This window comes from Nansenia antarctica (assembly GCF_963989245.1).
Source record: "Nansenia antarctica genome assembly, chromosome: 18".
NCBI lineage: Eukaryota > Metazoa > Chordata > Actinopteri > Argentiniformes > Microstomatidae > Nansenia > Nansenia antarctica.
Window position 1 is genome coordinate 15,687,047 of NC_137691.1, and position 23,930 is coordinate 15,710,976.

General features: G+C 49.7%; 1 protein-coding gene across 1 annotated transcript in view; it reads left to right on the forward strand.

Moving 5' to 3' along the window:
- The window catches only part of LOC308173017 (plexin-A2-like), a gene marked incomplete at both ends in the record, with an annotated part of 36,441 nt that extends 12,944 nt beyond the window's left edge, over positions 1-23,497 (forward strand). Inside the window, 16 exons of the mRNA XM_080547983.1 lie at positions 1,889-1,982; positions 3,257-3,499; positions 4,117-4,260; positions 5,346-5,580; positions 6,836-6,978; positions 7,483-7,751; positions 14,011-14,077; positions 15,125-15,271; positions 16,833-16,992; positions 17,456-17,559; positions 19,778-19,874; positions 20,913-21,106; positions 21,639-21,808; positions 22,493-22,705; positions 22,991-23,141; positions 23,402-23,497. Coding sequence (XP_080404109.1) covers positions 1,889-1,982; positions 3,257-3,499; positions 4,117-4,260; positions 5,346-5,580; positions 6,836-6,978; positions 7,483-7,751; positions 14,011-14,077; positions 15,125-15,271; positions 16,833-16,992; positions 17,456-17,559; positions 19,778-19,874; positions 20,913-21,106; positions 21,639-21,808; positions 22,493-22,705; positions 22,991-23,141; positions 23,402-23,497 — 2,527 coding nt within the window. The remainder of the gene's footprint in view (positions 1-1,888; positions 1,983-3,256; positions 3,500-4,116; positions 4,261-5,345; positions 5,581-6,835; positions 6,979-7,482; positions 7,752-14,010; positions 14,078-15,124; positions 15,272-16,832; positions 16,993-17,455; positions 17,560-19,777; positions 19,875-20,912; positions 21,107-21,638; positions 21,809-22,492; positions 22,706-22,990; positions 23,142-23,401) is intronic.
- Between the last annotated feature and the right edge of the window lie 433 nt (positions 23,498-23,930).

The window sequence follows — 23,930 nt, forward strand, 5'->3', positions numbered from 1 at the left end:
CGCAATGGATTCGGTGAGTAATCCCCACTGCTACCTAGTTAACTATAACACTTTATTATAATTTTTTTATTTAACCAGGCAGGCCAATAAGAACTAATTCTTATTTGCATTGCGGCCTGGCCGTTATATGATTTCCATGCAAATCATTGTCGCATGTGTCCACTTCATCAGCCATAATTTTACTCGTTCCCACTTCATCACACTTCAACCAAAATCCAGCCTCCATAAGCGCGTTTATTTCATTACACTTGCGAGTGAGGACACCCAGTTTCCCTCTACGTGATGTGATTAATTGATATACCGGTAGTTGTTTTTCCCTCGCAATCATCTCATCGTCTCCTTTATTCTCCATATTAAATGGTTAAAAGGTCTTTCAACAGAGTCAATACAGTTGTGCTTTTACACAGGCAACAATTAAACAATTCACAGGGTTTAAAATAGGTGTTGGAGCGCGGCAGTTCATTGACAAGCGCGAAGGCTTGTTATCCCATATGTTATCCCAGTGTTACGAACCCCAGGTCTTATGGCTCTACGTCTAGGGGGTGTAGAGGGGAGCCGTAACATAAAGGGTGTACGTACACTTGTAGTGTGTGAGGGAAAAGACTAAATAAAAGGCACAAGACGAACGAACTAAAGTGCAATGATTTAATGAACAAATGGTGGTGTACAAAAACACAAGCCATAGGACAACAGGCAGACTATGAGCGGTGTCAACCCAAAGAAACAAAATAATAAAGTGTGACCCTACCAGTGTACAATTCTACATAATGACAGCCGCTCCTTTGCCTACTGTAACATAGATGAGGCTACGTGATGTAATGTATACCCAAGGGTATCTCACCTAAGCCTGTTTCCTATGGCTATTGTGTGACAATACAAAAATAGAAAATAAACTATAGTCAAATACTAAATAAAATAAACAAACAACCAACTTAATCTTAATCTACACAAACTACTAAATGGAAAATGGAAAAGTACGTACTAAATAACAAATAACCTAAAGCTAAGAGTCGACAAACTAACAAACAAAACACAACTAAACAGTCGACTAACAATGGGAGACAAGAAGGAGCATTTAAACAGACAGGCAGCCCTCTGATTGGAGAATGGGCAGCCTTCTGATTGGATGGGAGTGAGATGATGAATGAGGGAATGATTGGCCAATTGACAACACCTGGATGGAGAATGACAGAGGAGAACACAGAAGGGAAGGAAACACAACAAGGACACATGTGGACGTAACAAGCAGTCTTAAACGAGCGCAGCGGCTCGTATATTACAGTTATTTTTCCTACCTTCAATCAACACTGCTACTCACGAATTCCCCAAGGTTTGATCTTTCAAACAGTTGTCCTTTTCAAACGTGGTCCAATGATTAATCAAATGATCCAACTTCTGTACTTCAAATTAATTCCTTTTAGAATATAATCATCCATTTTCCGACTTCCATTATCCATATCATTATCCTAAAACATGAATATTTCTATAACCAAAAACATAACGCTATTCATTACATAAATAACCAAAAACATAAAATAAACATTAATCATGAAATATAAATATAACTCAAAACATTAAACACAAATCATCCAAAATAAAGACCAAAGTAAAATTGGCCATAACAGTATGCACATTTGGACACTACAGTACTTCACATTGTTAGCAGGCTCACAAAACAAGCCAATGTCAACAAGGTGGAAATGTATTCAAATGTTTCAAAAGAAAAGTCAGATCATTCCATCAGATCCCGATATGAGGACCAAAGCATTAGAACGTGACACATATGATGGTGTCATATGAAGGTCTATGATGGTGTCATATGAAGGTGTCATGTGATGGTGTCATGTGACGGTGTGTGATGGTTGTATGTCTGTCCGTCCGTCCCTAGCGGCCACACCACCCTAACAGTGACTGGCACCAACCTGGACGTGGTGCAGGAGCCCAGGGTCAGAGTCAAGTATGCTGGCTATGAGTCCGTCAACGTAAGTCTGGTCACTGGTTACATACATGTACACGTGTTCCCTTGGTAACATACATGTACACGTGTTCCCTTGGTAACATACGTGTTCACGTGTTCCCTTGGTAACATACATGTACACGTGTTCCCTTAGTAATGTAGTATATTTTTACACATTAATAGCCTTCTTATATAACGTATATCTTACACATATATTCACGTATATTTTACACATATTACACGTATATTTTTATTACTTCATATATACTTTATTAAATACTTTTATTATTTCATTACAAACGATCTCGGGAAGATTTTCAATTGTCGCACATGCGCAGTCACACACACACGCACATGCACGCCCCCGAGGGTCTAGGCCAATCAGAGGCCTAGAAGGAAGGATCATGATTGGCCAAGAACATACTGTGATGTGATTGGCTGAGGGCCGCTATAAAACCTCTGTGCTGAGTCTGGAGCGGTCTGCCTGCTGACTACCTCGAATCACGTTGTGACTGTTTCGTGTGCCTGTAATCTGAGGACCCGATCTTTTTTGAATAAATACTTTTAAACTTTGGCCAGGAGTTTTTACCTCTTCTTTAATCACTGAAACAGAGAAATATTCGACAGTAACATATGTGTTCACGTGTTTTCTTGGTAACATATGTGCTCACGTGTTCCCTTGGTAACATACGTGTTCACGTTTTCCGTTGGTAACATACGTGTACACGTGTTCCCTTGGTAACATAATTGTACATGTGTTCCCTTGGTTACATACATGTACACGTGTTCCCTTGGTAACATAATTGTACATGTGTTCCCTGGGTAACACACGTGTCCACTGCTAACATACAGTACCTCTAACCACCTCTAACCTCTTCCTTTCTCCTCCTTCATTCTCTCTCTCTCTTTGTGCTCATCCTCTCCTTCCCTCTCTCCCTATACCCCTCCTCCCTCTCTATCTCTCTCTCCTCCTTCTCTCTCACTCTGTACCTCCCCTCCTCCTGTACCTCTCCTACTCCTCCTGTACCTCCTTCTTCCTCCCCACCACCTCCTCCTCCTCCCCCTCTCCTCCCCCCCTCCCCTCCCCTCCCCTCCCCTCCCCCTCATCCCCCTCTCCTCCTCCCCTCCTCCTCCTCCACCTCCTCTTCTCCTCTCCTCCTCCTGTACCTCTCCTCTCCTCCTCCTCCTTCCCCTTATCCTCATCCCCTTCTCCTCCTCCCCTCATCCTCCTCTCCTCATCCTCCTCTCCTCCTTCTCCTCCTCCTCCCCCTCTCCTCCTCCTCCTCCCCCTCTCCCCAGGTGTGTAAGGTGCTCAACACCACCACCATCAGCTGCTTCGCCCCGTCCCTGAAGGCAGAGTCCAGCCCCGACCACCAGGAGGCGGTGAAGCACGTGGAGGAGTTTGGCTTCGTGTTCAACAACGTGCAGGCCCTGCTCACCTACAACAGCACCAGCTTCATCTACTACCCCAACCCCTACCTGGAGCCTCTCAGCCTGTCTGGGGTGCTGGAGCAGAAGCCTGGCTCGCCCATCATCCTCAAGGTGTGTGGGGGAGGGGGGGGGGGGGGGCAGGCCGATACACACACACACACACACACACACACACACACACAGATGCACACACATACACACACGCATGCACACAAACATGCACACTGACATGCACACACACACACACACACACACACACACACACACACACACACACACACAGATGCACACACATACACACATGCACGCACACACACAGATGCACACACATACGCATGTGCATACACACGCACACACTCACACACACACACACACGCATGCACACAAACACGCACACTGACATGCACACACACATACTGTATATACACACACACACACACACACACACACACACACACAACCCGCGGCACTGTAGCACAAGCTTCTTTCAGACGTCCAAATGTCAACCTTCCATTCCGGTCCTCTGTTATTGTGTTGGTGAATGTGATATCTGACATGACCTTGCGCCCGATGATGTAACCGGATGACTGTTGGACGACAGCTGCTCCAGTCAGCTCACTGTGTGAGCGTCATATCGCCGTTGTTAATCTGTCAGCCCGGATGAAAATCAATTGTTCTGAGCTAGCTGAGCTAAGGGGCCATACGGGGTTTCCCTGTGTGTGTCGCAGGGGCGTAACCTGGTGCCCTCGGCGTCTGGCGGGGCGCGGCTGAACTACACGGTGTGGATCGGGGACACGCCCTGCACCCTGACCGTCTCCGACACGCAGCTGCTCTGTGAGCCGCCCAACCTCACAGGCCAGCACAAAGTCCTGGTCAGTCTGTCTGTCTGTCTGTCTGTTTGTTTATCCCAACCTCACAGGCCAGCACAAAGTCCTGGTCAGTCTGTCTGTCTGTCTGTCTGTTTGTTTATCCATCTGTCTGTCTGTCTGTTTATCTGTCTGTCTGTCTGTCTGTCTGTCTGTTTATCTATCTGTCTGTCTGTCTGTTTATCTGTTTATCTATCTGTCTGTCTGTCTGTTTCTGTCTGTCTGTCTGTTTATCTATCTGTCTGTCTGTCTGTTTATCTATCTGTCTGTCTGTTTATCTGTCTGTCTGTCTGTCTGTCTGTTTATCTATCTGTCTGTCTGTCTGTCTGTTTATCCATCTGTCTGTCTGTCTGTTTATCTATCTGTCTGTTTATCTATCTGTCTGTCTGTCTGTTTATCTATCTGTCTGTCTGCTTATCTATCTGTCTGTCTGTCTGTCTGTTTATCTATCTGTCTGTTTATCTATCTGTCTGTCTGTCTGTTTATCTGTCTGTCTGTTTATCTATCTGTCTGTCTGTCTGTTTATCTATCTGTCTGTCTGTCTGTCTGTCTGTTTATCTATCTGTCTGTCTGTCTGTCTGTTTGTTTATCCATCTGTCTGTCTGTCTGTCTGTTTATCTATCTGTCTGTCTGTTTATCTGTCTGTTTATCTATCTGTCTGTCTGTCTATCTGTCTGTCTGTCTGTCTGCCTGTCTGTTTATCTATCTGTCTGTCTGTCTGTGAGGAAGACTTGTCTGTCTATCTGTCTGTCTGTCTGTCTGCTTGTCTGTCTGTCTGTTTATCTATCTATCTATCTGTCTGTCTGTCTGTTTATCTATCTGTCTGTCTGTCTGTCTGTCTGTGAGGAACTCCTGCACATTCCAGGTAAAAGTACTTAATACACGTCATTACAGTCAGATGGACACAGTATAGCCAACAGCAGTGTTACTATGTGCATGAGTGTTCACACTGATCCGTGTGTGTGTGTGTGTGTGTGTGTGTGTGTGTGTGTGTGTGCGTGCGTGCGTGCGTGCGTGTGTGTGTGTGTGCATGTGTTTGTGTGTGTGCGTGCGTGCATGCGTGCGCGTGTGCCTGTCTGTCCCGTCTCCAGGTCCAGGTCGGGGGTCTCCACATCTCTCCCGGCACCGTCCACATCCGGTCGGACACCCTGCTCACGCTGCCGGCCATCTTCAGCATCGCGGCCGGCGGAGGCCTCCTCTTCGTCATCGTCATCATCGTGCTGCTGGCCTACCGGCGCAAGTCGCACGAGAACGACCTGACGCTGAAGAGGCTGCAGATGCAGATGGACAACCTGGAGTCCCGCGTGGCGCTGGAGTGCAAGGAGGGTGAGTCTGAACCCAGGGCCTAGGCATTTAGGTGCCCTAGACGAGAGTATGATTTGATGCCCCCCTCCCAAATGTTAGGGGCGCCACCACCACCACCACATTAAGCCACCAGTACTGCCTCATCACCACCCACACATTCAACAGTAAAAATATGGACAACAATGGTTTCAAGACAAAAATAGACAGTAGGCTGAGACATATTTTCATAGAGACATGAAATTCATAGAGACAAAATTATTTAAATGTAAAAAAAAATAATGCCGCCCCCAGGCATTTGGCGCCCTAGGCGACCGCCTAGTTCGCCTATGCCTAGGACCGGCCCTGTCTGAACCCCTCGGATCACGGATGACAAGACCACGGAAACACTATCGTGTCACGTTCTAATGCTTTGGTCCGCATATCGGGATCTGATGGAACGATCAGACTTTTCTTCCGAAAAATGTGAATACATTTCCGCGATTGAAAACCAATGACACATCGCTAGTCAACTGACACAGCTTGTTTTCTGTGCCTTCTAACAATGTAAAGTAGTGTTCTAGTTAACTAGGTAGCAGTGGGGATTACTCACCCAATCCATTGCGTTGCGGTATTTTGGCTCGACTAGCGAGTTTGTGTCGGGATTCTCAACAACGTTGAAAAGTAGTACTGTGTTTCAATAGAAAAGTCGGAATATTTTGATTGGTTGCTGATATGAGGACCAAAAGACTGGAACGCGTCACAAATGTTTTACGGGAGAAAGGAGGGTTTAGGAGCTGGTTTCGAAAGCTGCAAAAAGACAGGAAATGTAAAAAGCATTAAAAAAGCAGTTTAGTTTAATAGTTCTGTGGCCTGGCCAGCCCGAGAGATGGAGCCCCCATAACTATTCCCTTTATACGTCCAACGACAGCATCTAGAACACATCTTTCATATGATAAGTGAGTCCAAACTGCTCCTAACTGTAGTTAAGCTTTACCTGGATCCTGGCAGCTGGAAGCTCTGTGCTCAACTCCACACAGGACCCATAGAACGCTAAGATAGAATACTGAGGATTCACAACCATGCTGGAGCTCTCACTTACCACCTGTATGTCTGTGTCTGTGTGTGTGTGTGTGTGTATGGATGTCTGTGTCTGTATCTCTGTGTCTGTGTCTGTGTGTGCTTGTGCGTGTGTGTGCGTGTGCATGCCTCTGTGTGTGTGTGTGTGTGTGTGTGTGTGTGCGTGGGTGCCTCTGTGTGTGTGTGTGTGTATGTTGTGTGTGTGTGTGTGTGTGTCCAGCCTTCGCTGAGCTGCAGACAGACATCAACGAGCTGACTAGTGATCTGGACCGGGCCGGCATCCCCCACCTGGACTACCGGACCTACACCATGAGGGTCCTGTTCCCTGGGATAGACGACCACCCTGTCCTCAGGGAGCTGGAGGTGAGGAGGCTGCGTGTGTGTGTGTGTGTGTGTGAGACTGTGTATGCGTGTATGCATGCCTGTGTGTGTGTGTGTGTGTGTGTGTGTGTGTGTGTGAGAGACTGTGTATGCGTGTATGCCTGTGTGTGTGTGTGTGTGTGTGTGTGTGTGTGTGTGAGACTGTGTATGCGTGTATGCCTGTGTGTGTGTGTGTGTGTGTGTGAGACTGTGTATGCATGTATGTATGCCTGTGTGTGTGTGTGTGTGTGTGTGAGAGAGAGAAAGAATGGAAGAATGTGTATGCAAGGTTTCCATGCCTATTTGTGTGTGTGTGTGCGTGTGTGTGTGAGAGAATGCATGCATGTTTGTGTGTACATCTCTCTGTGTGTACATCTGTGTGTGTGTGTGTGTGTGTGTGTGAGTGTGTGTGTGTGTGTGCACGTGTGTGTGCGTGCGCGAGAGAATGCATGCATGTTTGTGTGTACATCTCTCCGTGTGTACATCTGCGTGTGTGTGTGTGTGTAGATCCCGGGCCGCGGCCAGGAGAGCGTAGAGAAGGCCCTGAAGCAGTTCGCCGGCCTGGTGAACAACAAGACGTTCCTGCTGACGTTCATCCGCACCCTGGAGCTGCAGCGCTCCTTCAGCATGCGCGACCGCGGCTACGTGGCGTCGCTCATCATGACAGCGCTGCAGGGCCGCCTGGAGTACGCCACCGACGTCCTCAAGCACCTGCTCTCCGACCTCATCGAACGCAACCTGGAGAGCAAGAACCACCCCAAGCTTCTGCTACGCAGGTAGAGAGGGGGGAGGGGGAGAGGGGGGGGGGGGAGGGGGAGGGTCATGGGAGATAGAGGGTGGTGGAGTGGGCAGATAAGAGGATAGGGAGAGTAGCGAAAGTGGAGAGAGAAAGAGAGGGAGGGATGCCAAAGAGAAAGAGAGAGAGAAAGAGAGAGAGAGTGAAAGAGAGAGAGAGGAGAAAGAGAGTGAAAGAGAAAGAGAGAGAAAGAGAGAGAGAGAGAGAGAGAGAGTGAGTGAAAGAGAGAGAGAGGAGAAAGAGAGTGAAAGAGAAAGAGAGAGAAAGAGAACAAGAGTGAAAGACAGAGAGAGAGAGAGAGAGAGAGAGCCAGACAGAGAGAGAGAGGAGAAGAGAAGAGAGAGAGAGAGAGAGAGAGAGAGAGAGAGAGAGAGAGAGAGAGAGAGAGAGAGAGAGAGAGAGAGAGAGGGTAAAAGCAGCGGCCATTGTCAGCGTGGTTTATCCTCTGTGTACCACTCATGAAACATTCATCCAGAGTAGCTCTTCTCCTCCTCTACCTCTCTCTATCTGCACATTGTTTTCCCAGGGCTGGGAGAGAGAGAGAGAGAGGGGGGGGGGGGGGAGAGAGAGAGAGAGAGTGGGAGAGAGAGAGAGAGGGGGGGGGGGGGGAGAAAGGGGGGGAGAGGGAGAGAGAGAGAGGGGGGGGGAGAGGGAGAGAGAGAAAGGGGGGGAAAGGGAGAGAGAGAGAGAGGGGGGGAGAGGGAGAGAGAGAGAGGGGGGGGGAGAGAGAGATGGAGGGAGAGAGAGAGAGAGAGAGGGGCCTGATGAATCTTGTATGAGGTGTTTTAGGGGTGGTTGGGGGGGTAGCGGGTGTGTGGGGGAAGGGGGGGGGGGCACTCACTCTTAGACACACTCATTAGACACAGGGCTGAGTTAATGCGGGAGCCAGTACAAGGTTGCTGCTCGGAGGATAAACACGCCCAACCTTAATGTGATGCAGGCGGAGGGAGGGAGGGAGGGAGGGAGGGAGGTTGGTGACAGATAAACAAGGGTGATGGAGGGAGAGAGAGAACACAGGCATGGTAGAAAAGAAGAGCGAGTGAGTTTGTTTGGTTTGGGGGGGGGACAGGAAATGCATTGATTGAAGCACCGATATTCAACGCCGATAAAAGCGATATGGTGTCTGTGTTTGAGATGCTTTCCGTCAAAGTTTGGATACACGTTCCCATTTAATGGTTTTCTTTATTTTTTTATTATTTTCTACATTGTAGATTAATACTGAAGACATCAAAACTATGAAAGAACACATATGGAATTATGTAGTGAACAAAAAAGTGTTAAACAAACCAGAATATGTTTTATATTTTAGATTCTTCAAAGTAGCAAAGTAGCTTTAGCTTTGATGACAGCTTTGCACACTCTTGGCATTCTCTCAATCAGCTTGGTGTGTGTGTGTGTGTGTGTGTGTGTGTGTGTGTGTGTGTGTGTGTGTGTGTGTGTGTGTGTGTGTGTGTGTGTGTGTGTGTGTGTGTGTGTGTGTGTGTGTGTGTGTGTGTGTGTCAGTGGAAAAGGAAACTGTGAACACCGCCCAGCATTCTCTTCTCTAGAATACGTGGGAGAAAACCACTAAAAAAGCAAAAGGTGGCTACTTTGAAGAATCTAAAATATAAAACATATCTTGGTTTGTTTAACACTTTTTTGTTTACTACATACTTCCATATGTGCTCTTTCATAGTTTTGATGTCTTCAGTATTAATCTACAACATAGAAAATAATATAGAAAAAAACATTGAATGAGAAGGTGTGTCCAAACTGGTACTGTACGTATGTGCTGACCAAGTGACACAGTCTGGAAGAGATGGGAGTGGAAGGAGAGAAAGAGATTCAGATTCAGATTCAGATTCAGATTCAGATTCAGATAACGTTTATTGCCACTATGCATTACACATATAGGAATTTGCTTCGTCACCACAGCAAGTGCGTTTATACTTTTTTCACATGTCAAAAACAGGACAACACAACAACAACACAGGACAGACAACAGTGCATTGGATAGTGCGGTATAAAGTGCAGTGCAGAGTTTTTTACAGTGAGTCCAGTTCAGTCCTGGGCAGACTTGGGGGCGGGGGGGAGGGGGAAGCCAGAGTCATTTATCAGCCTGGCGGCTGAGGGGTAGAAGCTGAGCCTGTGGCGGGCCTTCAGTGCCTTAGGCAGCCGCAACCTTCTTCCAGAGGGAAGCAGGGTGAGGAGGCCGTGGCCGGGGTGGAAGGGGTCTGCCATGATCTTCCTTGCCCTCCTCAGAGCCCTGGTGTCATGCAGGGAGTTGAGGGAGGGCAAGGGACAGCCGATCACCCTCTCTGCTGAACGTAACACCCGCTGCAACTTGGCCTTGTCCTTGGTCGTTGCAGCAGGGAACCAGGTGATGATGGAGTGGGTGAGGATGGACTCTATGATGGCCGTGTAGAACTGGACCATCATGGACCTCGGCAGCCTGAGTTTCCTCAGCTGCCGGAGGAAGAACATCCTCTTCTGGGCCTTCTTTGTGAGGGCCTCGGTGTTCTGCTCCCACTTTAGGTCCCGGGAGATGGTCATGCCTAGAAAGCGGCATGACTCCACGGAGGCCACCGGGGTACCTCCCAGCGTGATGGGAGGGGGCAGGGCTGCTTTCCTTCGGAAGTCCACCACCATCTCCACTGTTTTCAGAGCATTTAGCTCCAGATTGTTTAAACTGCACCAGCTCTGCAGCCCCTCGATCTCACCCCTGTAGGCAGATTCGTCCCCCCCGGAGATGAGGCCCACCAGGGTGGTGTCGTCTGCAAACTTCAGGAGCTTGACCGAGGGGTGGCGGGAGACACAGCTGTTGGTGTAAAGGGAGAATAGTGCTGGAGACAGGACGCAGCCCTGCGGGGAGCCCGTGCTGGTGGACCTGGAGCTGGAAATGCTCTTCCCCAGCTTCACCCGCTGAGACCTGTCAGTCAGGAAGTCCGTGATCCACCTGCAGGTGGAGACCGGCACCTGCAGCAGGGATAGCTGGTGCTCCAGGATGTGTGGGAGGATCGTGTTGAAGGCCGAGCTGAAGTCCACGAACAGGATCCTGGCGTAGTTGCCTGCAGTGTCTAGGTGTTCTAGTACGTAGTGCAGAGCCATGTTCACGGCGTCCTCCGTGGATCTATTGGCTCTGTACGCGAACTGCAGGGGGTCCAGCACAGGATCTGTGATGAGCTTCAGGTAGGCCAGGACAAGGCGCTCCAGGACCTTCATGACGACAGAGGTCAGAGCGACGGGTCTGTAGTCGTTGAGGCCTGTGACCTTGGCCTTCTTGGGGACGGGGATGATGGTTGATGCCTTGAAGCACGCTGGGACGTGACACAGCTCCAGCGAGGCGTTGAAGATGTGGGTAAACACCGGGGCCAGCTGGTCGGCGCAGTGCTTCAGGACAGAGGGAGAGACGGAATCCGGACCAGCTGCCTTCCGGGGATTCTGCCTCTTAAACAGTCTGTTTACCTCTCGCACTGTGACAGAGAGAGGGGGTGGGGAAAGGGGGGTGGGGGTGGGCGGGGCGGGTGAGGAGGGGGGGAGGGAGGGGGGGGGAGGGGGGAGGGGGGGGGGGTAGCAGGAGGGACATTGGCCCCCCTGGGGGACGGGGGTGGTGGTTGTAGCCGGGGGGTGTGGAGGGAGAGGGCGGGGGTGGGCAGGAACCTCTCTTTCTCAAACCTACAATAGAACTCGTTCAGCTCGTTAGCGAGAGGGAGGTTGTCGGACATCAGCGGGGACCTGGGTTTGTAGTTGGTGATGGTCTTTAGGCCTTTCCAGACGGAGGCGGAATCCCCCTCAGAGAGCTGTTGCTGCAGCTTCTCCGAAAAGCGATGCTTCGCCTCCTTCACCGCTTTGGCGAACCTGTACTTGGCCTGCTTGACCCGGTCCACGTCCCCACTGCGCCTAGCCACCTCCTTCTCTGACCTCAGACGCCTGAGTTGGGATGAAAACCAGGGCTTGTCGTTGTTGAAGGACTTCCTGGAGCGGAGGGGGACACACACCTCCTCGCCAAAGCTGATAAATGATGTAACAGTGTCTGTGTATACATCCAGATTGTTACCAGCCTCTGGCCCCGCCCACTCCACCAAGTCCTGGTCACAGCCTGCACTCTCCAACCAGGTGCAGAGTCGCTCACATGCCTCACTGGACCACACCCTGAATCGCCGTACAACAGGTTTAGAGAGTTTTAACCTCTGCCTGTAGCGAGGGATCAGGTGTATGAGGATGTGGTCACTGTAGCCCAGTGCAGCACGGGGGACAGAATGGTAGGCTTGACGAGCTGTACAGTAGCAATGGTCCAGAGTGTTCACCCTCATCAATTGCTCTGCCAGTGTGTCTACTGCTGCGGTGACGTCAGCATCAGGTGGAATGTAGACACACGCGAGAATGAATGAGCTGAACTCACGGGGGGAATAGAATGGACGGCAGAGGATGAATAGGGATTCTATAGCCGTGGAACAGTGTTTGTGGAGCACTGTCACCTCGGAACTCCAGCGCACGTTTACAAAGAACATTAACCCCCTCCCCTAGACTTGCTCACCGCCTCGAAGTCTCTGTCAGCCCGGAACGCGGAGAATCCCTCTAGCTCCACCGCCTCGTCAGGGACAGATGAAGATAGGTGCGTCTCCGTGAACGCGAAGACAGCCGAGGAGTGGAAGTCGCTGTTCCTTGCAACGAGACACCGGAGTTCATCCATTTTATTGCAGAGGGAGTTCACGTTGCTCAGGAATATGCCCGGGAGTGGTGGTCGCGTCCCTCTCCGCCGAAGGCGAACCAAACAGCCAGCTCTCCGACCTCGCTGCCTTCTGATCCACCTCACAGCTCTGGCGAAAAACGCGGTCCCCCTCACAAGCATATCCAGAATGTCCGTGGAACGGGTGAGTAGTTTGGGGAAGATGTCCGGTGGGGTTAAACCCCTCATGTGCAGTAGAACGTCGTTTGTGTACGACGTTAGGCAGGACACAGAGACACAGAACAGACAGAACACAACAAACTGTAGCGACATAGCAGCCATGGTCGGCGCCATCTTGGATCACGTCAGCACGTCACGACGTCAGCCAGCCAGAAAACGGAGAGGAAGGAGAGGGAGAGATGGAGAGGAAGGAGAGGGAGAGATGGAGAGGAAGGAGAGGGAGAGATGGAGAGGAAGGAGAGGGAGAGATGGAGAGGAAGGAGAGGGAGAGATGGAGTGGAAGGAGAGGGAGAGATGGAGAGGAAGGAGAGGGAGAGATGGAGTGGAAGGAGAGGGAGAGATGGAGAGGAAGGAAAGATAGTGGAGAGGAAGGAGAGGGAGAGATGGAGAGGAAGGAGAGGGAGAGATGGAGAGGAAGGAGAGGGAGAGATGGAGAGGAAGGAGAGGGAGAGATGGAGTGGAAGGAGAGGGAGAGATGGAGAGGAAGGAGAGGGAGAGATGGAGTGGAAGGAGAGGGAGAGATGGAGAGGAAGGAAAGATAGTGGACTTAAAGTAGCTTTTGACCCAAATAGCATACTTTCTACTGAGACCACTTAGACTAGGACACTACTTTCCTTTTGAACAACAACAATAACAATAACAACAACAACAACAACAACTACACACTCAGACCGCTCTATTTCTCTTCGCCATAAAATAATCATCAGAACACTCTTTCACCACTATTCGGGGCATCTTCGCCTTTCGCAAATATTTTAACACTAGAACAGCCATGGTTGGGATCATTTGACCAAGCGAGTCAAAACAAATGTATACCTTTGCAAATTTCAGGACCCCTCCTTTCATGACTTTTCCTAGATATGTGCGTTTTACCACCCAGTATCCTTACATTTTCAAAATCACCTCAGGATAAGCTAGTATAAAGCTATTTTGCAGTTTTTCTGTGTAGGAAGGAGGCTAATTTACAAGAGGTGCCAACTAGTGGTCTTTGTGTGTAAGTAGCAGCTTCCCATTCCAAAGACTACAGTCTTTTTTATTTTTTATTTTTTTAAGTTATTCTTTTCTGAGTGGGGCAATCCCACTCATATTTTTCATTTTATTGACAGATACAGTGGATATTTAGACAGGAAGGATGGGTGAGAGATAGAGGAGGGATGACATGCAGGATATGTCCCCGGCCGGAATCGAACCGGGGACCCTGCGGTAACATGGTCGACGCTTAACCCGCTACGCCACCTAAGCGCCCCCAGACTACGGTCTTTTGACCCCAGAGGCGGCCCTGAGAGTAGGTGAACAAGGCACGGCTGTTAAGAGTGTTAAGAAAAAAAGTTGTCTTTCCCTCGTCTTGCAGGACAGAGTCGGTGGCGGAGAAGATGCTGACAAATTGGTTCGCCTTCCTGCTGCAGAAGTTTCTCAAGGTAATATGGGCAGCCTGGGAGCCTCATCACGACAGGTGTCACTATGATGCATCACTGCAATCCCTTCAAGTGATTATTATTGATTCGATACCAAATGGATTCCGATGTGCGTCGGGGGATTGCTCCCTGGTCTTTTATAGTGTGTGGTTATATATTTCTTCGGTAGATTATTGATGGGTTTTATGAACAATGTGGAGTGATACTATTCACCTCAGAGGTCAAAGAAGACTCGCCGGTTGTCGACAACTTGAAGCGGAGCAAGCTGCGGTTTATTATGTCACATGTCGCGTCGCGCTCCGCTGATCTACTGACTGTATCATAGCTCACCGACATCTCTCTCTCTCTCTCTCCTCTTATCCATCCTTTCCTCTCTCTCGCTCTCCCCCAACTCTCCCTGCCTCTCTCTCTCTCTCTCCTCTCCTCTTATCCATCCTTTCCTCTCTCTCCCTCTCCCCCAACTCTCCCTGCCTCTCTCTCTCTCTCCTCTCCTCTCCTCTCCTCTTATCCATCCTTTCCTCTCTCTCCCTCTCCCCCAACTCTCCCTGCCTCTCTCTCTCTCTCTCCTCTCCTCTCCTCTCCTCTTATCCATCCTTTCCTCTCTCTCCCTCTCCCCCAACTCTCCCTGCCTCTCTCTCTCTCTCCTCTCCTCTCCTCTCCTCTTATCCATCCTTTCCTCTCTCTCCCTCTCCCCCAACTCTCCCTGCCTCTCTCTCTCTCTCCTCTCCTCTCCTCTCCTCTTATCCATCCTTTCCTCTCTCTCCCTCTCCCCCAACTCTCCCTGCCTCTCTCTCTCTCTCTCTTCTTTACTCTCTCCCACACCTTCCTTATCTCATCCCTCCTTTCCTCACTCTCTCTCTCCCCCTCCTCCTCCTCCTCTCTCTCTCTCTCTCTCTCTCCCTTTCTCTCTCGCCTCTTCACTGCTCTCATCCCCTCCTTTCATCTTGCTCTCGCTACCCCCCCCCCCCCCCACCCTCCCTTCTCTTCTCCACCTCTCCCACCCCTCCCTTTCTTCTCCTCCCTCCTTTTTCTCCTCTGCCGGCTATAAAGGAGTGTGCTGGGGAGCCTCTGTTCATGCTGTACTGCGCCATCAAGCAGCAAATGGAGAAGGGTCCCATCGACTCCATCACAGGGGAGGCACGCTACTCCCTGAGCGAAGACAAACTCATCCGACAGCAGATTGAATACAAAACACTGGTGAGCCAGGCCCCAGATAAAGGCTATGCCATCGACAGAATTATCTACATGTGTCACATGATGCTGTTGTAAACCTTCTAGAATAGGTTTTTGGTCCATTAGTTTGTCTACAGTACAGCGTGTTAGCGGTGGGAGGCATGCCTTCTCGACGTCTTTTAATGAAATGTTCTTGGGCCACGTCCTGTGTGGTTGTGTGTGTGTGTGTGTGTGTGTGTGTGTGTGTGTGTGTGTGCGTGTGCTTCTGTCAGTAGAAACAGTGCCTTAGAGGAACAGATTCATTCAGATTCCTAAATAAACAAGAATGAATCATTAAAACTGGTGAAATTACAGGAATTACACACAGGATGGCGTTTAACACTAGAACAGCCATGGGTGGGGTCATTTGACCAATTGAGTAAAACAATGTTATATCTTTGCACTCCATCAAATTTCAGGACCCTCCTTTCCTGACTTTTCCTAGATATGTGCGTTCTACCACCCAGTATCCTTACATTGTCTAAATCACATCAGGATAAGCTAGTATGAAGCTATTTTGCAGTTTTCCTGTGTATGAGGCAGGCTAATTTACAAGGCGGCCAACTAGTGGTCTGTGTGTGTAAGTAGCAGCTTCCTATTCTAAAGACTATGGTCATTTCACCTCCGAGGCGGCTCTAATAGCAGGTCAAATAGGCATGGCTGTCCTAGTGTTAAAACGCGATGCGATAAACACAATACAACTTGGAGCTGAAAAATACTACAGGAACTGTATCCCAATACCTCGTTTCACGATACAGATCTAAAGCAGAAACACACCGTGTGTGCCCCCCCCCCCCCCCCTCCCTCGGACATAAGCCTGGGAGGCACAGAGACCTCCCTGATCGTCCTGTCAGAGAGGCCGTGTCTCATTACCCATCTAATGCCGCCCGCCCGCCAGGGCCCGGGAACCAGGGACGCGCTCCGCGGCCCGCTGGAAGTGTGAAATTACATTTCTGGCCCGAGCCTCAACTCCCAACAGCCAATTTAAAGAGCGGTGGAACTGTGGGTAATAACAACACCTCTCTCTCCTCTCCTCTCCCTCTCCCTCTCCGCTCTGCCTCTCTGCTCCCCCTCTCCTCTCCCCCCCTCCCTCTCCCCCTCTCCTCTCTGTTCTCCTCTCCTCTCTGTTCTCCTCTCCTCTCCTCTCCGCCTCTCCTCCCTGCTCTCCTCTACTCTTCCCCTCCCCTCTCCTCTCCCCCTCTCCCTCTCTACTCTCCCCTCTCCTCTCCTCTCCTCTCCCTCTCCCTCTCCGCTCTGCCTCTCTGCTCCCCCTCTCCTCTCTGTTCTCCTCTCCTCTCCTCTCCGCCTCTCCTCCCTGCTCTCCTCTACTCTTCCCCTCCCCTCTCCTCCTCTCCCCCTCTCCCTCTCTACTCTCCCCTCCCCTCTCCTCTCCTCCCCTCTCCTCTCCTCTCTCCTCTCCTCTCCTCTCCTCCCCTCTCCTCTCTGTTCTCCTCTCCTCTACTCTTCCCCTCTCCTCCTCTCCTCCCTGCTCCCCTCCCCTCCTCTCCTCTCTCCTCCCCTCCTCCTCCTCTCCCCTCCTCCTCAGACGCTGAGCTGTGTGAGTCCCGACAACGAGAACAGTCCGGAGATCCCCGTCAAGGTGCTGAACTGTGACACCATCACGCAGGTGAAGGAGAAGATCCTGGACATCGTCTATAAGAACATGCCCTTCTCACAGCGCCCCCTGGCAGCCGACATGGACCTGGGTGAGACATACTACGCATTCTACTACGACTATGACATCAGGGTGGAGGCTAGTGGAGGTAGAAATCAGAGGACGGGCTCATTCTAATGCACGTGTTCTCCTGCCCAAAGGGTTCTTCGCTGTCCCTGTGGCGGAACCCTTTGAGAAACCCGTTTGGGTGATACATGGAATCCAAACAGGTTCTCAGGGACACAGGGACAGCGGAACAACCCTTTCGGGTTACCATGTATAGATCATGTGTCGTCGTACACTCTGAATACACTCTGAACACACTCATTCTTCTCATTCTGTGTTGTATTGTAAGTCACTTTGGATAAAGGCATCTGCTAAATGCCACGATGGCAAAAATGTAAATTCTTCTCATGCCTAATTAACGACAAGAAGAAATTCATGTATAGATGAATATATATGTATATATTCATGTGTATATACTGTGTATATATAAGTGTCTGTTTCTCTCACAGAGTGGCGACAGGGGAGGACGGCTCGCGTGGTCCTGCAGGACGAGGACATCACCACCAAGATAGAGAGTGATTGGAAGAGGCTCAACACACTCATGCACTACCAGGTCAACACACAGACACACACACACACACACACACACACCCACACACCCACACACACACCCACCCACCCAGGCGGTCGACGTCACTCCTGTAGGCCTTCTCGTCGCCGTCTGTGATCAGGCCAATCACTGTTGTGTCGGCGGCAAACTTGATCACAGTGTTGGAGCTGTGAGTGGCCACGCAGTCGTAGTTGTACAGGAAGTAGAGGAGGGGACTTAGGACACAGCCTTGGGGGGGGGCTCCTGTGCTGATGGTCAGAGGAGCGGATCTCCATCTTCACCACTTGTTTACCGTCTGACAGGAAGTCCAGGATCCAGTGGTATAGGCTGGGGTTGATGCCTAGGCCCCTGAGCTGGCTGTCGAGTCTGGAGAGAGACTATGGTGTTGAATGTTGAACTGTAGTCTACAAACAGCATCAGAATGTGTCTGGATGTGTGCGTGTGTGTGTGTCACACATACTGATGCTGTTTGCCAGAGAAAGTAGTCAACACACACACGCACATGCACACACACACACACACACACACACACACACACACACACACACTGTGGCCAGAGAAAGTAGTCACAACACGCACACACACACATACTCTGTGTGTGTGTGCGTGTGCGTGTGCGTGAGTTGACTACTTTCTCTGGCCATTGTACACGGCAGGGTGTTGGGCTCAATTAAAAACATGTTTCATTCCCAGCGTGCAATTCTCAATCGACCAAAAAACTAATTTCACCTCAGAAAGCCTGAACTAGGATATGCCTTTCCCCCCCAGGCTCAACCCCCCCCCCATGCTACGGAGAAGCAACACTAGCTAGCTCTCATCTATCCCCAGTGCTCCTCCACTGCAGACAGATCACGGCCGGTGTGTTCACATCACGCCTTATCAGCTGCAGATAGAGAAGCACACGGCAGATGCATTACCATCACTCCTGCTCCCAGCTCACATCCATCTGTCTGTGTAGCTGGTTTATTTATTTTTTTAATGTTTTTTTTAAAACAGGGCTGGTAATGAAGAGAGACTAAGCCTAAGACAATCCGGCTTCGTCAGAGGAGGGAGTGGGGGGGGGGGGGGGTGAAGCCGGAGCCTTAATGTGTGTATCGATTAAGGAAATGAAAAATGTTGCTCCGTCACGTCGAGTCTCCGCAGAGAAAATAATGGAAATGTCCCCCCCGCCCCCCCGACTCTCTGTAACTCTTCCCTACTCTGCGGATTTCTAGAACTGTTTGTTCTTTCATGTTTACCTTCGCTTTGTGGCGGCTCCCGTCTGCAGCTCGTAGACAACAGTGTGACGGCTGTTTAATGTTGGTGGCTGAGAGCCGGTCGTACTGCAGCAGGCTGGGCCACAGCACGCGTCCCCGCCAGACGCAACAGCAACAGCACAGCAGGACATGAAGGCTGTTGTAAATCTGAGGACAGACAGGCTCATTGTAATGCAAGAACGGTATCAGACCATTCCTCATTCCATTCCATGCATTACAATGTGCCTGTCCTCTGATGTCTACCTCCACCAGCCTCCCCCCTGTTCTACAAGCTGTGTTATTATGCCCGAGTGTGGCGGTATATACACTGAACACAAATATAAACGCTTTTGTTTTTGCTCTGATTTTTCACGAGTTGAAATCAAAGACCTAAGACTTTTTCTATGTACACAAAAGGCCTGTTTCTCTCAAATGTTGTTCTCAAATTGATTTAAATCTGTGTTAGTGAGCACTTCTCCTTTGCCGAGATATTCCATCCACCTGACAGGTGTGGCATATCCAGATGCTGATTAGTCAGCAAGATTATTGCACAGATGTGCCTTAGGCTGGTCACAATAAAAGGTTTGAGGGAGCGTGTTCAGGGTATCTCTAACTTGGAGCACAACAATGGCAACAAACTCTTTATAGATCTTCAAAGGGCTCGGACCAAATGAATATCAAGTTTCTGGCGGGAAAAGCAGGATTAGGGTTCTCTTCCTTTTCAATTCTGTCAATTCAGGAAGTCAACTTGACTTCCCTATTCCAATACAACAAAACATTTTGGAATTGGAATTGGAATCTTAGCTGACTTTCTGCAATTGACTGAATTGAAATGCAAGTGACCCCCCCTCCCTGGGGCAAAATACTGTAATCCAGTGATGATTCAGATGATAATTCGGGTCCAACTGACCCTGATAGAACCTGTGTGTGTGTGTGTGTGTGTGTGTGTGTGTGTGTGTGTGTGTGTGTGCGTGTGTCTCTTGCAGGTGTCAGATCGCTGTGTGGTGGCTCTGGTCCCCAAGCAGATGTCGTCCTACAACCTCCCCGCATCCGCCAGCTTCCCCCGCAGCATCAGCAGATATGGTCAGTCCTCCTTCTGCCTACAGCAACACTACAGCAACACTACAGCAACACTACAGCCCCCTCTAACACACAACCAACACTATCTATAACACCCTCTATACACTATCTATATAACCCTCTATACACTATCTATAACACTCTCTAACGCAACCAAAACTATCTATAACCCCCTCTAACACACAACCAACACTATCTATAATCAAGCAATATCACACGAGAGGGAGTGTGTTATACTGAATATCAGCACGGCTGTGATTCGGTCGTAGGTACGAGGCCGCAGGCCGAGTACCGAAAACAATCACAACAGCACAACCTCGAGTGTGATATTGCTTTTATACAACAGTTCTACAGCGCGATTTATTAGTTAACAGTAATAAGCGACAACAGATTATGATTTGTTTGTTTATTTAATCATAAAAATAAACCAAAAATAGTTCCGCAACTGAACTTCAAATGGACTGTTGCCTAGTAACCTGAACACAAACATGTAGTCTAATTAACGGTAATTTAGTAGAACATCTGTGCGGCGGACTGATGCATATAGTTAAAGGTCCCAGTGCTGTTATACTGTATATCGTAACTCATGGAACGACTCAAATCCAATTAAATGACTTGGTCGGAACTAACTGTTGTATAACCCCCTCTAACACACAACCAACACTATCTACAGCCCCCTCTAACACACAACCAACACTATCTACAGCCCCCTCTAACACACAAACAAACACCCAATCATTTATTCATGACTCATTACGTATTCATGAGGATTCCTTTTGTGTCAGGACCTATCTATGACCGTGTCACGCTGCCTCTAAAACCTATGTGGTATGTAATGTTAAATTGTGTTACATTGGCGTCAAGCAGGTTGTGTTTTCTACACTGGAATAAGCCATAACACAAACCGCTCAAAATGATGGAGATATGGAACTATTATGTGAATGCAATGTTGTTACTATGGTAATTACACCCTTACACCCTAACCTCCTAACCCTCTCCCTCCCCCCCCTCCCACACACACACACACACACACACACGCAGACGCGACCTTCCGCTCCACCCCCACCAGCCCAGACAGCCCTCACTCCCGGGTGCCCTTGCTGAGCGCGGACACGGAGAGCGGGGTGAAGGTGTGGCACCTGGTCAAGAACCACGAGCACGGAGACCAGAAGGAGGGCGAGCGTGGCAGCAAGATGGTGTCTGAGATCTACCTGACCAGGCTACTGGCCACCAAGGTATGGAGGGTGACACTCATTTAGATTATTAATACGCTATTACTCATGTACATTACATCAGATTTTTTGAATGACACATTAACCTTTTATTAAGGTTAAGGAGGAGGAGGGGGGGGGGTAGAAATGACACAGTTAGTTCCATGAGAGACCAGGGCCCCTTGATTCCCTGTATCCTTTTTCCTCTCCTCACCTTCTCAAAAGCAACTGTGTTTTCGATTGGAGACAGGGCACAGCCTTTTGAGTCCATAAGGATTGTGTGTGTGTGTGTGTGTGTGTGTGTGTGTGTGTGTGTGTGTGTGTGTGTGTGTGTGTGAGCGTGTGTGAGCGTGTGTGTGTGATTGTGAGTGTGAGTCTGTGTGTGTGTATGTGTGTGGGTGCGTGCATGCGTGCTATATTTAAAGCACTTTGAATTGCCCCTGTTGTATGAAATATGCTATACAAATAAATGTGCCTTGCCTGGTGTGCGTGCGTGCGTGTGTGTGTGTGCGAGTGTGTCTTCTAAATGTTGCTGTGGCGTGCTCTCCCTCCTCAGGGCACACTGCAGAAGTTTGTGGACGACCTGTTCGAGACGCTGTTCAGCACCGTGTGTCGGGGGACCGCCCTGCCCCTCGCCATCAAGTACATGTTTGACTTCCTGGACGAGCAGGCGGACAAGCACGGCATCCACGACACGGACGTACGGCACACCTGGAAGAGCAACTGGTGAGAGGGAGCGGATCGGTGACCAGAGTTAACACTAGGACAGCCGTGCCTATTTCACCTACTCTTAGCGCCGTCTCGGGGGTCAAACGACCATAGTCTTTAAGCTGCTACTTACACGCAACGACCACTAGTTGCCGCCTCTTGTAAAATTCACCTGCCTCCTACACAGGAAAACTGCGAAATAGCTTTATACTAGCTTATCCTGATGTGATTTAGAAAATGTAAGGATACTGGGTGGTAGAATGCACATATCTAGGAAAAGCCATGAAAGGAGGGTCCAGAAATTTGATCGAGTGCAAAGGGCTACATTGGCTGTTCTAGTGTTAATGTTTAATTCAAAGGTTCAAGGTCGCATAGGCAAGATAAATCTGCTATGAAAGATAATTTAGCCTGAGCGCGATAGCTATTTTAAACTCATCAAATGAAGAGGGGGGCGCGGCAGATAGGCACTAATGGACTCTTAACTGCCTGGACTTAGATGCGCGTAGATTTTTCTAGAAGTCCATTTGTCAAATACATATATCTAAGCCTAATGCACTTTTATTCATCGCTTATGGTGACAAGCAATGCTTCTTCTTTTCTTACTGTCTATAAAGTGTATAAATGTATTTCTCTCTCTCTCTCTCTCTCTCTGCCTCTCTGCCTCTCTGCCTCTCTGCCTCTCTCTCTCTCTCTGCCCCCCAGCCTGCCTCTGCGTTTCTGGGTGAACGTGATCAAGAACCCCCAGTTCGTGTTCGACATCCACAAGAGCAGCATCACCGACGCCTGTCTGTCTGTGGTGGCCCAGACCTTCATGGACTCCTGCTCCACCTCCGAACACCGCCTGGGCAAGGACTCCCCCTCCACCAAGCTGCTCTACGCCAAGGACATCCCCAACTACAAGAGCTGGGTGGAGAGGTAAACCTTGCCGTTTGGATGTGTGTGTGTGATCTGTTCTGTGTACGTTTGTGATGACGACACCTATGAACGGTGAGTGTGCGCACAGGCTCTAAGTTGTCCGAGTCGTGTTAGGCTGTTTCTGTACACACACACACACACACACACACACACACACACACACACACACATACAAACACACACGAACACACACACACACATACAAACACACACACACACACACACATACACACACACACACATACACAGAGGGCTACTGACAGCGCCGTGTCTCTCTCCCCTCAGGTACTACGCAGACATCCACCGGCTCCCCGCCATCAGTGACCAGGACATGAGCGCCTACCTGGCTGAACAGGCGCGGCAGCACTCCAACGAGTTCAACGTGCTCAGCGCCCTGCACGAGATCTACGTCTACGTCACCAAGTACAGCCAAGAGGTGGGCCGCTCTGACCTCCGTATCCTCACACTCACACTCACAGACATACACACACACAGACACACACAATTTCAAATGATAGATTTACTCTTGGGGGGTGCCTAACAAACATTAGTGACTTTTAAGGGGGGGGCTCATTGATAAATGTTTATGGGGTCCCTGTTAGGTTTGTTATGTGGGAGCTTAGCACCCCCTCATAACACAGTACACACACCATTGTTCTCACTGTAAAGTGACGTCCTGTTGTCTGTGTGCTCCAGGTCATGGAGGCCCTAGCCCAGGACGAGCAGGCCCAGAAACAGAAGCTGGCATACAAGCTGCAGCAGGTCATCTCTGCCATGGCCGTGGAGAGCTGAGAGACACCAGGGACAGACAGGACAGACCAGACGGACAGGACGGACAGACAGGACGGGACAGGACAGACAGACGGACACACGGACGGACAGAGCCCAGAGACACACGGACAGCAGGGCCCAGGACTCCCCCCCCCCCCCCCAGCAGCAGAGCATACAACCCCCAACGCAGGGCTTTTGGAGTCGACATCTAGTTTTAAAAAAACAACAACAACAAACAGGCCACACCCCTGCTTCTCAGACGCTCCAGTGTGGTGGTGGATGGATGGATGGAGCTACCCTGGGGGGGGACAGAGGGGGCAGCTGGACCAACACATTGCCCACTGGCTCGATGCAAACGGCGACGTGTGGCCGGACCTTTTGAAGGGACCTATAAACTTATTCCAGAAGAAGGATTCAGTACTAAACAAGGAACAATGCCAGCTGAAAAGCTTGA